This window comes from Caretta caretta, chromosome 15 (genome assembly GCF_965140235.1).
Source record: "Caretta caretta isolate rCarCar2 chromosome 15, rCarCar1.hap1, whole genome shotgun sequence".
In the NCBI taxonomy this organism is placed as follows: Eukaryota; Metazoa; Chordata; order Testudines; family Cheloniidae; genus Caretta; species Caretta caretta.
In genome coordinates this window covers 11,191,080-11,201,538 of record NC_134220.1, presented here as the reverse complement: position 1 = coordinate 11,201,538, position 10,459 = coordinate 11,191,080, and the positions used below count along the sequence as shown (strand labels likewise).

Here is a 10,459-nt window from a genome sequence, read left to right as displayed (position 1 = left end):
CCCCCATTTTTAATTTATAAGTGCAGGTCACACTCAGAGGCTTGGTGTGTGAAAGGGGTTGCCAATTCAAAAAGTTTGAGAACCACTGGTCTAATGTGAGTCTGAACTCCAGGGCTACCTTGTGCTGAGAGCTGGTGTAATGTGAGTAAGCCAAGAAATTACTTAGTCCCATTCTTGTGAAAATCCTGGTTTATTACTATTGCTTGGGACAAAATAACATTTTATACAAATAAGTCGTCTAGTTTACTCTGGACAAGGAGAGACATGACAAGACACAGTGGAATGAGGATCCAAGGTAGAAGGACAGCAGAGGAGGGAAATATCACAAGCAACTTCATTGATGCTTCTTGCATTCTCTGTGAAAAATATCTTTACAAAGGAAAAAATATATTTCTGTTAAATCTCCACTGAACTGCTACTGTCCTTTGTAAACTAAGGGGAACCTGCAGCACCCAAGGATCATTCTTGGATATAAAGGGACAGACACGGGTGATATTGAGACAATATGGACCAAGACCTGGAGGGCTCCCAGGGTAAATGGCATTGTGAAGCAGAGAGCCAGTCCCAAATACAAGCAAATACTGGGCTTGTTCAAATATTTGATTCACAGAATGAAGAAAGTATGGATGCTGGGTTATATTTCCCCTCAGCCAAACTGGTTATATGAAGGTGTAACGCTACCCATGTCCTATTACAACAGCTCTGATAGGAGTGCCAAAGGTTTGGGGCACAGAGATGCATTTGTAACTTGCCACCAGCCCAAAGCCCACACATAATATGCCTATAAATGTACCTCAGTAACAAAAACACAAAAAAATCAGAAGTCAGTATAGATGACCATGATATTTGCTAGAGCTTGTATCTTCTTTGACAGATGAAGAGGAATTGCTTATTAGACAGCACCAGCTATCCCTTAGCTTTGTCCTCACCATTAAGCCAGAGGGAGTGGGCAATGTTTTATAACTCCCAGGAATTACATCTGGTACTCAAGTGGCACATTGTTAGACAGCAGTCATCTGTGCATGTGGAAGGGTGGATGTGGGCTATTATGTGAAGAGCCCTGCATTAGGAGGGCATCACAAAGCCCAAAGCTTGATGTGACAAGACAGTGGTTCAGAAGACAAACACTGGATTTAATGAAGTACAGAACCTGGAAGTGGAATTACCACACTACTTGACCAAACTCATCTTGCTGCTCCACCACTTATCACAAAAATTATTCATCACCTTCCTGATTCATTTCCACTAACATATCCTGCTTTCAGACGTTTTGCCCATTATTCCTGGACCTTGACTAGAGAAGCAGAATGGAAATCCCAGCCGAGAGAAGCTGCAATGGGAAGAGGCTTCCTGCTCTTCTCCTCTCTGATGAGAAGCACTTAAAACCATAAGGAAATACACAAAGGAAGACAGTTCATAACTAAGGGAGAGAACAGAGACAGCGATACCTGGTCATGTAACACTACGTGACCCTATCACACCAGGTGCAATACAAAATCTTCAGTCACCCATGGAACAGTTGTGCAGGAAGTTTCCTCTCCTCTCTTACACAGCACATGGGCCTGAAGCACTCACCTTGAGAATGCTTCAGACTGGTCCCAAGAGGACAAATACTTTATGGAGTTAGTTTCTGTTTACATTTTTGGCCCTTTTACTTACAGTATAAGCTTAACTCCCCACTTTCTTTCCAGCCTAGTGTATACTAACAAAGGGAGGCCAGTCTCACACTGATCTCCCAGCCACTAACTCCTTAGCCAACACTATAGAAATGTCTGCCTCATTCCGTTAGCACCAGCTCTGTATACACATATACCATGCCGAAATGGACAGTCCATTTGAAGGGGGAGGGGAAAGAATGCATGGAGATTCCCATTCAGTTCCTCCCTGGTTTGAGGAGCTTGTACCTAGCAACAAAGGATGCAGACTGAAGGTGAAAAGGTTCTCTGCTAATCATGTTTACCAAGGGCAGGGAAGTACTCTACAGACCCTCTTCTAAATGGAGAAGCTAACAGCATCCAGGAGAAGGGAACACTGGATTCTGCTTGGTATCCATAACTTCCTCTGCCTGACTAACTCTCCCAGGACAGTGTTGCCCACTTATCTGAGCTTTTTTCTCAGCATGTCTTTCTGGGGCTCGCCTTTTAAATCTGGAACACCAACGCAACTGGCAGCACCTCTCTTTTCCAACTGGGAAGTACCTGTTATGATCTTCAGTTTTCCCTTTCTTATTGCTAAGGAGATGGCACATTCACACATGAGACACCCAGAGCACCAGTCCTTTCCTCTGCCCTGACCTCTGGATGCTCAAGATGACCACTGCAGATTGGAATGGACTCTTCTTCAGCAGCTAATACCCAGTCCCACATTTAAAGGAGTATACTCATGCTAGGCAGATGTACTCTGCAAAACAGCACCTACATGGCACCCAACCACTGCCAAATCCTCCTACCTACACTAAATACTATTTAAAGATTTGATAATACATCTTATTCATGTTGGGATTTTTGTGTACAGAATATTCCCTGTTGCTGGCTCAGGTGATGATACATCCCTTCTGACTACCTCATTATCCATTACACTTGGAACAAATACAGACCATCACATTCATAAGAACAAGCAAGAAGTAGTTGCTTTAAACAGAGAATTAGACAAAAGTCATATTTAAAGGCACCTGGATTTATACTACACACAAGTTCAGCTAGATTTCCCATCAGCTCCTTGGGAATAACTAGTTATCTCCTTAGACATTCCTCTCTTGAGCATCCTGGAACACATCAGGGCAGAAAGCACTTCTCTGGGGCAATTGTGTCCTCTCAAAAGTAGTATGGTGTACTTGTGTGAGAAAGGATCTCTCAGTATCACCATGGCACAGTGCAAGGAGCTCTGGAAACAGCCCCAGCAAAAGGAGAACTAGAGACCTTTCTTAAGATACACCAGCTCTACTGATTCTGAACTAACAATCAAATAGGATTATGTGCACATCCCTGGAGAAATCGATGGATAAATGGCAGGAGAACTGTTCTTTACCTCCCAGCTTTCTCACACCACAGCCACACACACCCACCTTGACCCTGGTCACCTTTATCCTATTCATGCTCCCAAGGTATTTGTTGTGGTGGCTCACAATTAATGCCCTCTCCAAAACAAAAAAGGCATTTGTGGTATCATTCATAATTAACGCCCTCGCCTATAACTAAAAGTTCTTTCATGATCCTTATCCCACATTTGTTCTCACCTGTTGCCTTGTAGCTAGTTGATCCTCTGTGCTAGTGCTAACACTATTCATCTCCTGCCACACAAACAGAACAATGGCTTTCTTTTACTGTGTAAATATTAACAAGACCTAGGTTGTAACATCCACATTCCTACAATTGTGATTCAATCAATATTTACTCCTGACAAAGCAGAGTCTACTTTGGGCATTACCTAGCATGACTGGTAACCAACTGTAGCCAGCGTGCGTGTGGCCACGAGGTGCATTTCCACTGTTGGAGGGGGAACAAATGATACTGGCGCTGATCAATTTGTCGAGCATAGATAAGGCCAAGCTGTTAGACACAAGAGGCAGGCCTGATCAGCAATAGAGCTGGAGTGAGAATGAATGGCAGGGTATCAGTGGATCAGGACATCCAATATGACGCCCAGCTAAGCAGTTCATTAGTGCACATTTGCGTGGCAGAGAGCTAGACCCCAGCCTCACTGCCAGGGACACACATTGTGTCACTGCCTGACACAAATATTTCTTCCCATCTGTAATGCCAGGTGCTACACAGGTCTGAAACATACACTTTGGTTTGTCTGTTCTAATAGCTCTAGTAATCATCTCCACAGAAGAAGTCATAAATATAAATGATCCAACCAAACAGGCAAAACACTGCCAGAGGCCCAAATCCACATGGTTTAAGGATAAAATCATGTCATTTCTTTCTGTTGGATCACCACACGCAGCCACCTCCCAACAGTGCCTGAATGTCCTGGTCTGGGCACCATTTAGGGCCCAGTTTAATACTAGCACAACTCTAAGCACTGGCCCAAGCAACACAAAGTAGACGAGCTGGTAACACCATTGCCTCTTACTAGAATCCCTCCGATGTGTTGCATGGGTTTAAAATATATATAAAAAGACTGAAGCCTAGGAAGATCTGCCTGCTAAGCAGAATGTTATTCAGGTAACTCTCCAGGTTCTCCCCCAACCACCAAAGAAAGAGCTAAATGGACAGACCCCTTACCCCCACAGTGCGGCTTGAGCAGAAAATTCTCTCACATAGATGCAGGGGAAATGATGAAGGTGGCAAGATTAACCTCAGCCCTAAAGCTGAGCCCCAATCATAATCCAATTATTTCCTAACAACAGCTCAAGAAGTAGGGAGTCTGGCAGGTTGATTGAATGGCCAATTTAGTGTAATCTCTCTTTTCAAACATCCTGCACCTCAATTCAAATCCCTTGCAAGATATACTTGTAACGTTCCCCAGTCCCTGGAAGCAGAAGGAAGATTCCTGCACCATTTAAAGCTAGATTCATCCCGTCTTGTAACTCTCCCCTTGAGGGATGGGGAGGGGGGTGCAAACTGGGATCCAGTCTCAGTCATTCACACAGGCTGAACCACTATGCAGTAAGGAGGATATCTGCCTTTCAGGCTCCACTAGCTACTTGGAGAAAGCAGATTCTCGTATGGAGAAATAGCTTGCCCACACATCAGCTGAGCTCTCTGGACAGGGGGCAGTTTGCCCACTGGGTGTCACAGGGTGTAACCTAACAACAAAAACCATAACATCAATAATCTGCTAGCAGAGCCTTAGAGTCCCTGATCTGAAACCTAAACAAGGTACCATCAGAAACAGAGAGAAAGCCAGAGGCAAGGTACGTAAGAATGCAAGGGAGGGGAGTGTTGCAGGGAGATTTCCTTTACTGTCACAAACTGCCACCTCAGCCTTCTTGCTTCATGTTTTGAGTCCATGGGTGAAGGAAAGGTTCAGCAAGAGGCCCTGGTGCATGAGACAGCAGCACTCCTCTCTTCCTGCACACCTGGAATGGTTAGGGATAGCACAGCGTCCAGTGGACATGAACGCAATGGTTATTGTCCCCCGTTGTAGGCATAGTCAGCCTTGTTGTGCATGATCAGCTTGTTGTCCACAAAGTAGAAGCTGTCTGAACGGGTCTCATAGGGGTGTTCAACCATCAGGCGGACTGCGGGACAGAAAGGTCAGTTACACTCATGAGTATTGTGTCTGGCACACCCCAAGGGGCAGTGCAGTGTCAGAGGAAAACAAGCATTTGGTAAAAAAACCCTTGGTCACTTTGAAGCTCTGCACCTAAGGAGAGGTAAGAGAAGCAAACTGGTGTAACTGTGAGAGCCTCAGGAGCTCTGCACTGGCCCATCTGTTCAGCCTATCCAAAGAATGCAGGTCTCCAGGCTGTCAAAGCAAACTGGAAGAGGGTGGCTCAATTTCACACAGATATTCTGGAACCTGTGTCAGGCCAAAGTACAGCAGCACTGAACAAGTACATTCCTCCTCTGAGACTTGTCTGGTGTGGAGTAAGTGGAAAAACTAATGTCACTTGCACAGCCCAGCTTGTGTACTCAAGTCACATACAAACTCAGCTCACCCTCCATCTGCCAGACATGCCCAGAGAGTGGCAGAGAGTATTCAACTGTCGCTGTCCAGTCTGTCCCTCAGTGGCATAGCCCATCTTGTAATAAAACCACACTGGGAATACTCTCAGCCTACCATCACAGATGGCTCTCCACAGGCTCCCAGAAAAGAAACTATCCCAGTCTGCCGCTGGAGGGCTCAAATCCCAAACAGTGGGTGCTATGAATGTGTGTCTTTGGCCTTTAAGGGAATATTATCTCCAAGTCACCAGGGTTACCTCTTGGACTATATATTGAGGCATTATGTGCAAAAGCCACTGTGACTCTGAGGTCACCAGCTGCTGATAAAAGAAAACACCAAACCTCAACCACACAGCATATGAAGGCAACTTGCTTAAGACTACACAGTGAGTCATCAGCAGAGCCAGAAACTGAACCCAGATCTACCTGTTCCTAGTTCCCTGTCCCACCACATGACCATCTATCATCTCAGGGAGAGAGAGCATTTGAACACAGCAGCAGTTCAGTGAGGGAGGAAGGATACCTACTGAGGTCCTCTGAGAGCTGGGGGAACTCATAGATGTGTTCACATGTGTTCCTGCTGCTGGGGATGCAGAAGCCAAAATCAAAGTCAAAGTTCTTCAGCAAGCGATCCCGGAAGTAATGTCTCTCAATCATTCGGAAGTTTGACACTGGCTTGTCTCCCACTGTAAACTCCACTCTGCAGGCATAGGGCAGGAGAAATACACTTCATGAGACCACCTCGCTCACTTCAGAATGGGAGAGGCAGAGAGCCTCAGACCTGCAGTTACGCAGAACCTAACAATAGGGCTGATATCAGTGCTAAACAGAGGCAGATCTTGAAATCTTCCCTGTCACTATTAGCTTCTTTTTCATTTGTATTATGAACTTGGTCTCACTAGTCCATTGTTAAGTTCACCTATGAATTGACAGGATTGGTACCTAAAGTTCCCCAGAGGCCTTACTCCCCCCTCTTTGTATGAGCTTTTACTCACGTTGCACCAACTGTCCGGAGACGGAGAAATGCTGGGGTGAACTGATAGCGAACAAAGCGGCCTGCACTGGTGTCCACTTCTCCACTGTCCTCATCATCATCATCATCTTGCTCTAGAAGAATTTACCAACTCAGGGTTAATCTTCTGATGTTCTAGGAGTAACATGCTGATGGCTTGTAGATGGTGTACAGAAACCATCAAAGACACTGCTCAGACACCCAGCACTGCAACATTTGTTCTTTGATATACTACGGGCATTAAGAAGTTAACAGAGAACAGTTTCATAGCAAACGTTCACAACTGATTAAATGGACCAAAAGACCCTGCTCACAAAGATGCATATCCAGGAATCAACTATGGAAGTACATAGTTACATGACAACTAGCTTTTTACCTCCAGGATCTGCACTTCAGTCTTCACAGTAGTCTTTGGCTACTTACACATAAAGGGACTTTTGGTGGGGCTTAACTATGGAATTTGATAAATCTCGATCTAGTGTTCAGGGGAAAAAAAATCAAACCATATCAGACCACAACAGCAGCACCACATCTATGGGGCATTCAAGTCCCCCAAACACTGGGCACTATCTGTAACAACCTTGCTGAGCCGAGGAGGTAAAGGGATCAATAAGCATGGTATTCACATCCCACAGAGCTCAGAAATGGAAAACAAGTGGCAGCCTGCAGTGGCTTTGAAATGTACTGCCTACATGAGATCAATTCCTAACAGCCACGTGTCAGTAGCATAACACGCACTATTAGAGTTGCCCCAACTGCTGGCAATTTCAGGTCTGAAAGGATCACAGGGAAAGAACTCCCCTCTCACCCCTACAGCTGGTCTTCATGGTCAGGGTTGAGGCACATTTACAGGGTAGTATGGATGAAGCTCTGTGCTGTACCTATCCCATGGAAAGAGGATTTCAGTCTCCAAAACACCTCTCGCTATTACCATATTCACTTCACATTCTTTTTTTACACAGTAACTAGAATATTCGCAGGCAGAGAAGCTCTCAGTCCTGCAGGAATCCTAAGGGATGATACAGGTGAACTCAATACACTATGCATAGTGAAAGATCTTGATGTTTGGCCTGCACGACCCCTTCCCTGGATCCCACCAGATCCCATAATATCTAGCCCTTTCCCCACTGTCAGCAGGTTCTACCTGAAGCAGAAGGCTTGGCAATTTCAAACAGCACTGTCCCTGTCTCCAGGTCCCGGATCTTGAATCTGGTGAAATCAATATTGTAGATGTTGTCCTCAGGTTTGCATAAATAATCTACGAGAGAGAGGAACATATTAGGGAGATCTTTTGCTCATGACAGTCCAGATCAGGAGAAGAAAATATGGGCCACATAACCCATATGCCTCAAAGGTTCTCCTCTCAGGTATCAAAAGGCCTTCAGCTACATTAACTGAGCCCAAGCACCTTAGAACGTTTAGGGATATTTCCCAGAAGCTTCTGGGAGAGCTCAAGGGGGCAAACAGCAAGGAAACCAAAAAGCAAGTTGCCAGTTTGGCTAACCAAACAGTACAATACGGTTCAGCATTTGGACTCAGTGCTGACTGAGACAAGTTACTACTACTCATATGTACATATTGTATAACTACTATAAATTACTACTACTGCTCAGCTGTATATACTGAGTGAGCTAATCCAATCAAAGAGGGAAAATGAGACTATTCAGTATGCCATAGTTTAACACAAGCACCACCTAAGCAGCATCACTCCTGCAAAAAAGCCAACAGGACAGATTGCAAAAGGGAACAAGAGTTCGGCTCCTGCTTCATCAAAACTACTGGAAAGTGAAAGACCAACAAACTCAAGGAGTAGACTGAACAAGAATGACAAGCAGTCTCAGGGCTTCAGGGATATTCATCCTAGAGAGGCAAATAAAACAAAACTTTGATGGATCTAGCCAATTTGGGACCTAAAACCAAAAATGTAACATCTACATGGGCACGCATGTTCAACTTCACAGAAAAATCTGGATCACTATGGACCAATACAGTCTCAGTATTCCAGACCCTTATAGATTTTGTCCCCCAACTTTTCTGTCTGTATGGACAAATGTAGCTGGTGCTGTTAAACCAGAAAAGACTGGATGTCTCAGCACCAAGGTGGACCCAGATGGAAAAGCAGAAATCTGTCACAAGAGCCTGACTTCTGCCTTTTAACCTTTTAATCTACCCAGCCAAGTACGGCTGCTAAGAGAGGAAGCAGCACAGGTCTTTCACCTAGTCTATACTAGGATCTTTTCTGGAAGGGATATTGGGGTCCCCAGGGAAGAGGTGTCCTGGACAAGAAGGAATATTCGGTGTCCTGGCAAGGTTACTTCTGGTGTCCTCAGAAGAGGATGTCAAGTTCTCAGAGAGACTGATACTGGGGCCACAAGGGGGGTAAGGTATACAGCAGGAGTGGGCAAACTACGGTCCAGGGCCTTATCTGGCACTTCAGATGTTTTAATCCGGCCCTTGAGCTCCAGCTGGGGAGCACGGACAGGGGCTTGCCTCGCTCCAGCTGGGGAGCGAGGTCTAGGGCTTGTCCCACTCCGGGCATGCTAGGGCTCTGTGCCGCTCCCAGAAGCAGCAGCATATCTCCCCTCCACCTCCTACATGTAGGGGCAGCTAGGCGGCTCCACACACTGCCCCTGCAGCTCCCATTGCCACCACCACGGCCAATGGGAACTGCAAGGGCAGCACCTGTGGACAGGGCAGCACAAAGTGCCGCCTTGCTGTGCCTCTGTGTAGGAGCCGGAGCGGGGACATGTCACTGCTTTTGGGAGCTGCTTGAGGTAACCGCTGCCCAGAGCCTGTACCCCAGACCTGATCCCCCTCCTGCCCTCTGAACCCTTCAGACCCAGCCTGAAGCTACTCAGCAGTGGCTTTGAAATGTACTGCCTATATGAGATCACTTCCTCGGTACCAGCCTGCAGGTCAGTACAGGCTCGGTACAAGCACCCTCCTGCACCCCCAGCCCAACCCCAGAACCTGTACCCCCAGCTGAAGCCCTCACCTCCTTGCACACCCCAACCTCCAATTCTGTGAGAATTCATGACCTGCCATACAATTTCCATATCCAGATGTGGTCCTTGGGCCAAAAAGTTTGCCCACCCCTGGTATAGGGGGTCCCTGGCGGAACGATAATAGGTGCTGGGGGTAGGGTGTATGGGATCCCTCGGGGGCAGATAATGGGGCCTCGGGGGGGTACGGTGTATAGGGTTTCTGAGGGGATATAACAGGGCCTCGGGGGGTACGGTGTATAGGGTTTCTGAGGGGATGATAACAGTGTCCATGAGGGGTAAGGTGTGGCGTCTCAGGGGTGATAATGGAGCCTTTGAGAGGCAAAGTGTGTGGGATCCCTGGAAGGGATCCTCAGAGAAACGGCCACGAGGTCCCCGTGGGCCTCACACTCGGCTCTGCCGGAGAAGGTGCCCGGGGAGGATACGTGGGGCAGGGCGCCCGCGGGCGGGGCTAACAGGGGGGCGCCAGGGAGGGGGAGCAGGGGGTCCCCCGGGGCGGTAGCAGCACGGACGGCCCCGCGGTGCCCGGTCCCCCAGCTCAGCACTCACTCTCCGTGACCCGGCCCAGCGCCAGGACGTGTTCCGGCCGGACGGTCTCCAGCGCCAGCAGCTCCGCTTCTGAGCTGGGCAGGGCCGCCCGCAGCGCCGCGTCCCCAGAGCCCCGCCGCCCCCGCAGCCGGCTCAGCACCCCCCCGGATCCCGGCGGCGGCTTCTTCTCGGGGCCTGGCGCCGCCGCCCTCGGCCTCGAGCCGCTCATCGCCCCGCCACCTCTGCCAAGATGGCCGCCGCCTCCCTCCGTAGCTATGGGAGCGAGGGGCGGGGCGCCCGCG

At 47.8% G+C, this 10,459-nt stretch overlaps 1 protein-coding gene across 1 annotated transcript; it reads right to left on the bottom strand.

The window, feature by feature from the left end:
- Positions 1–171: 171 nt before the first annotated feature.
- Positions 172–10,420, bottom strand: UNC119B (unc-119 lipid binding chaperone B). Its single transcript, XM_048821437.2, has 5 exons — positions 10,179–10,420; positions 7,772–7,885; positions 6,611–6,722; positions 6,143–6,315; positions 172–5,188 (listed from the first exon to the last, which is right to left on the bottom strand). Exons 1-5 carry the CDS (start codon positions 10,384–10,386, stop codon positions 5,076–5,078), a joined length of 720 nt encoding a protein of 239 aa, XP_048677394.1. The 5' UTR covers positions 10,387–10,420; the 3' UTR covers positions 172–5,075.
- Positions 10,421–10,459: the final 39 nt, after the last annotated feature.

Coding starts and splice junctions, on each gene's coding strand:
- UNC119B (XM_048821437.2), bottom strand. CDS start 10,386: ATGAGCGGCTCGAGGCCGAGGGCGGCGGCGCCAGGCCCCGAGAAGAAG. Junction 6,723..7,771: donor TGCCAAGCCTTCTGCTTCAG/GTAGAACCTGCT, acceptor AAATTCTTCTAG/AGCAAGATGATGATGATGAT. Junction 5,189..6,142: donor CCAGCTCTCAGAGGACCTCA/GTAGGTATCCTT, acceptor TCTGTCCCGCAG/TCCGCCTGATGGTTGAACAC.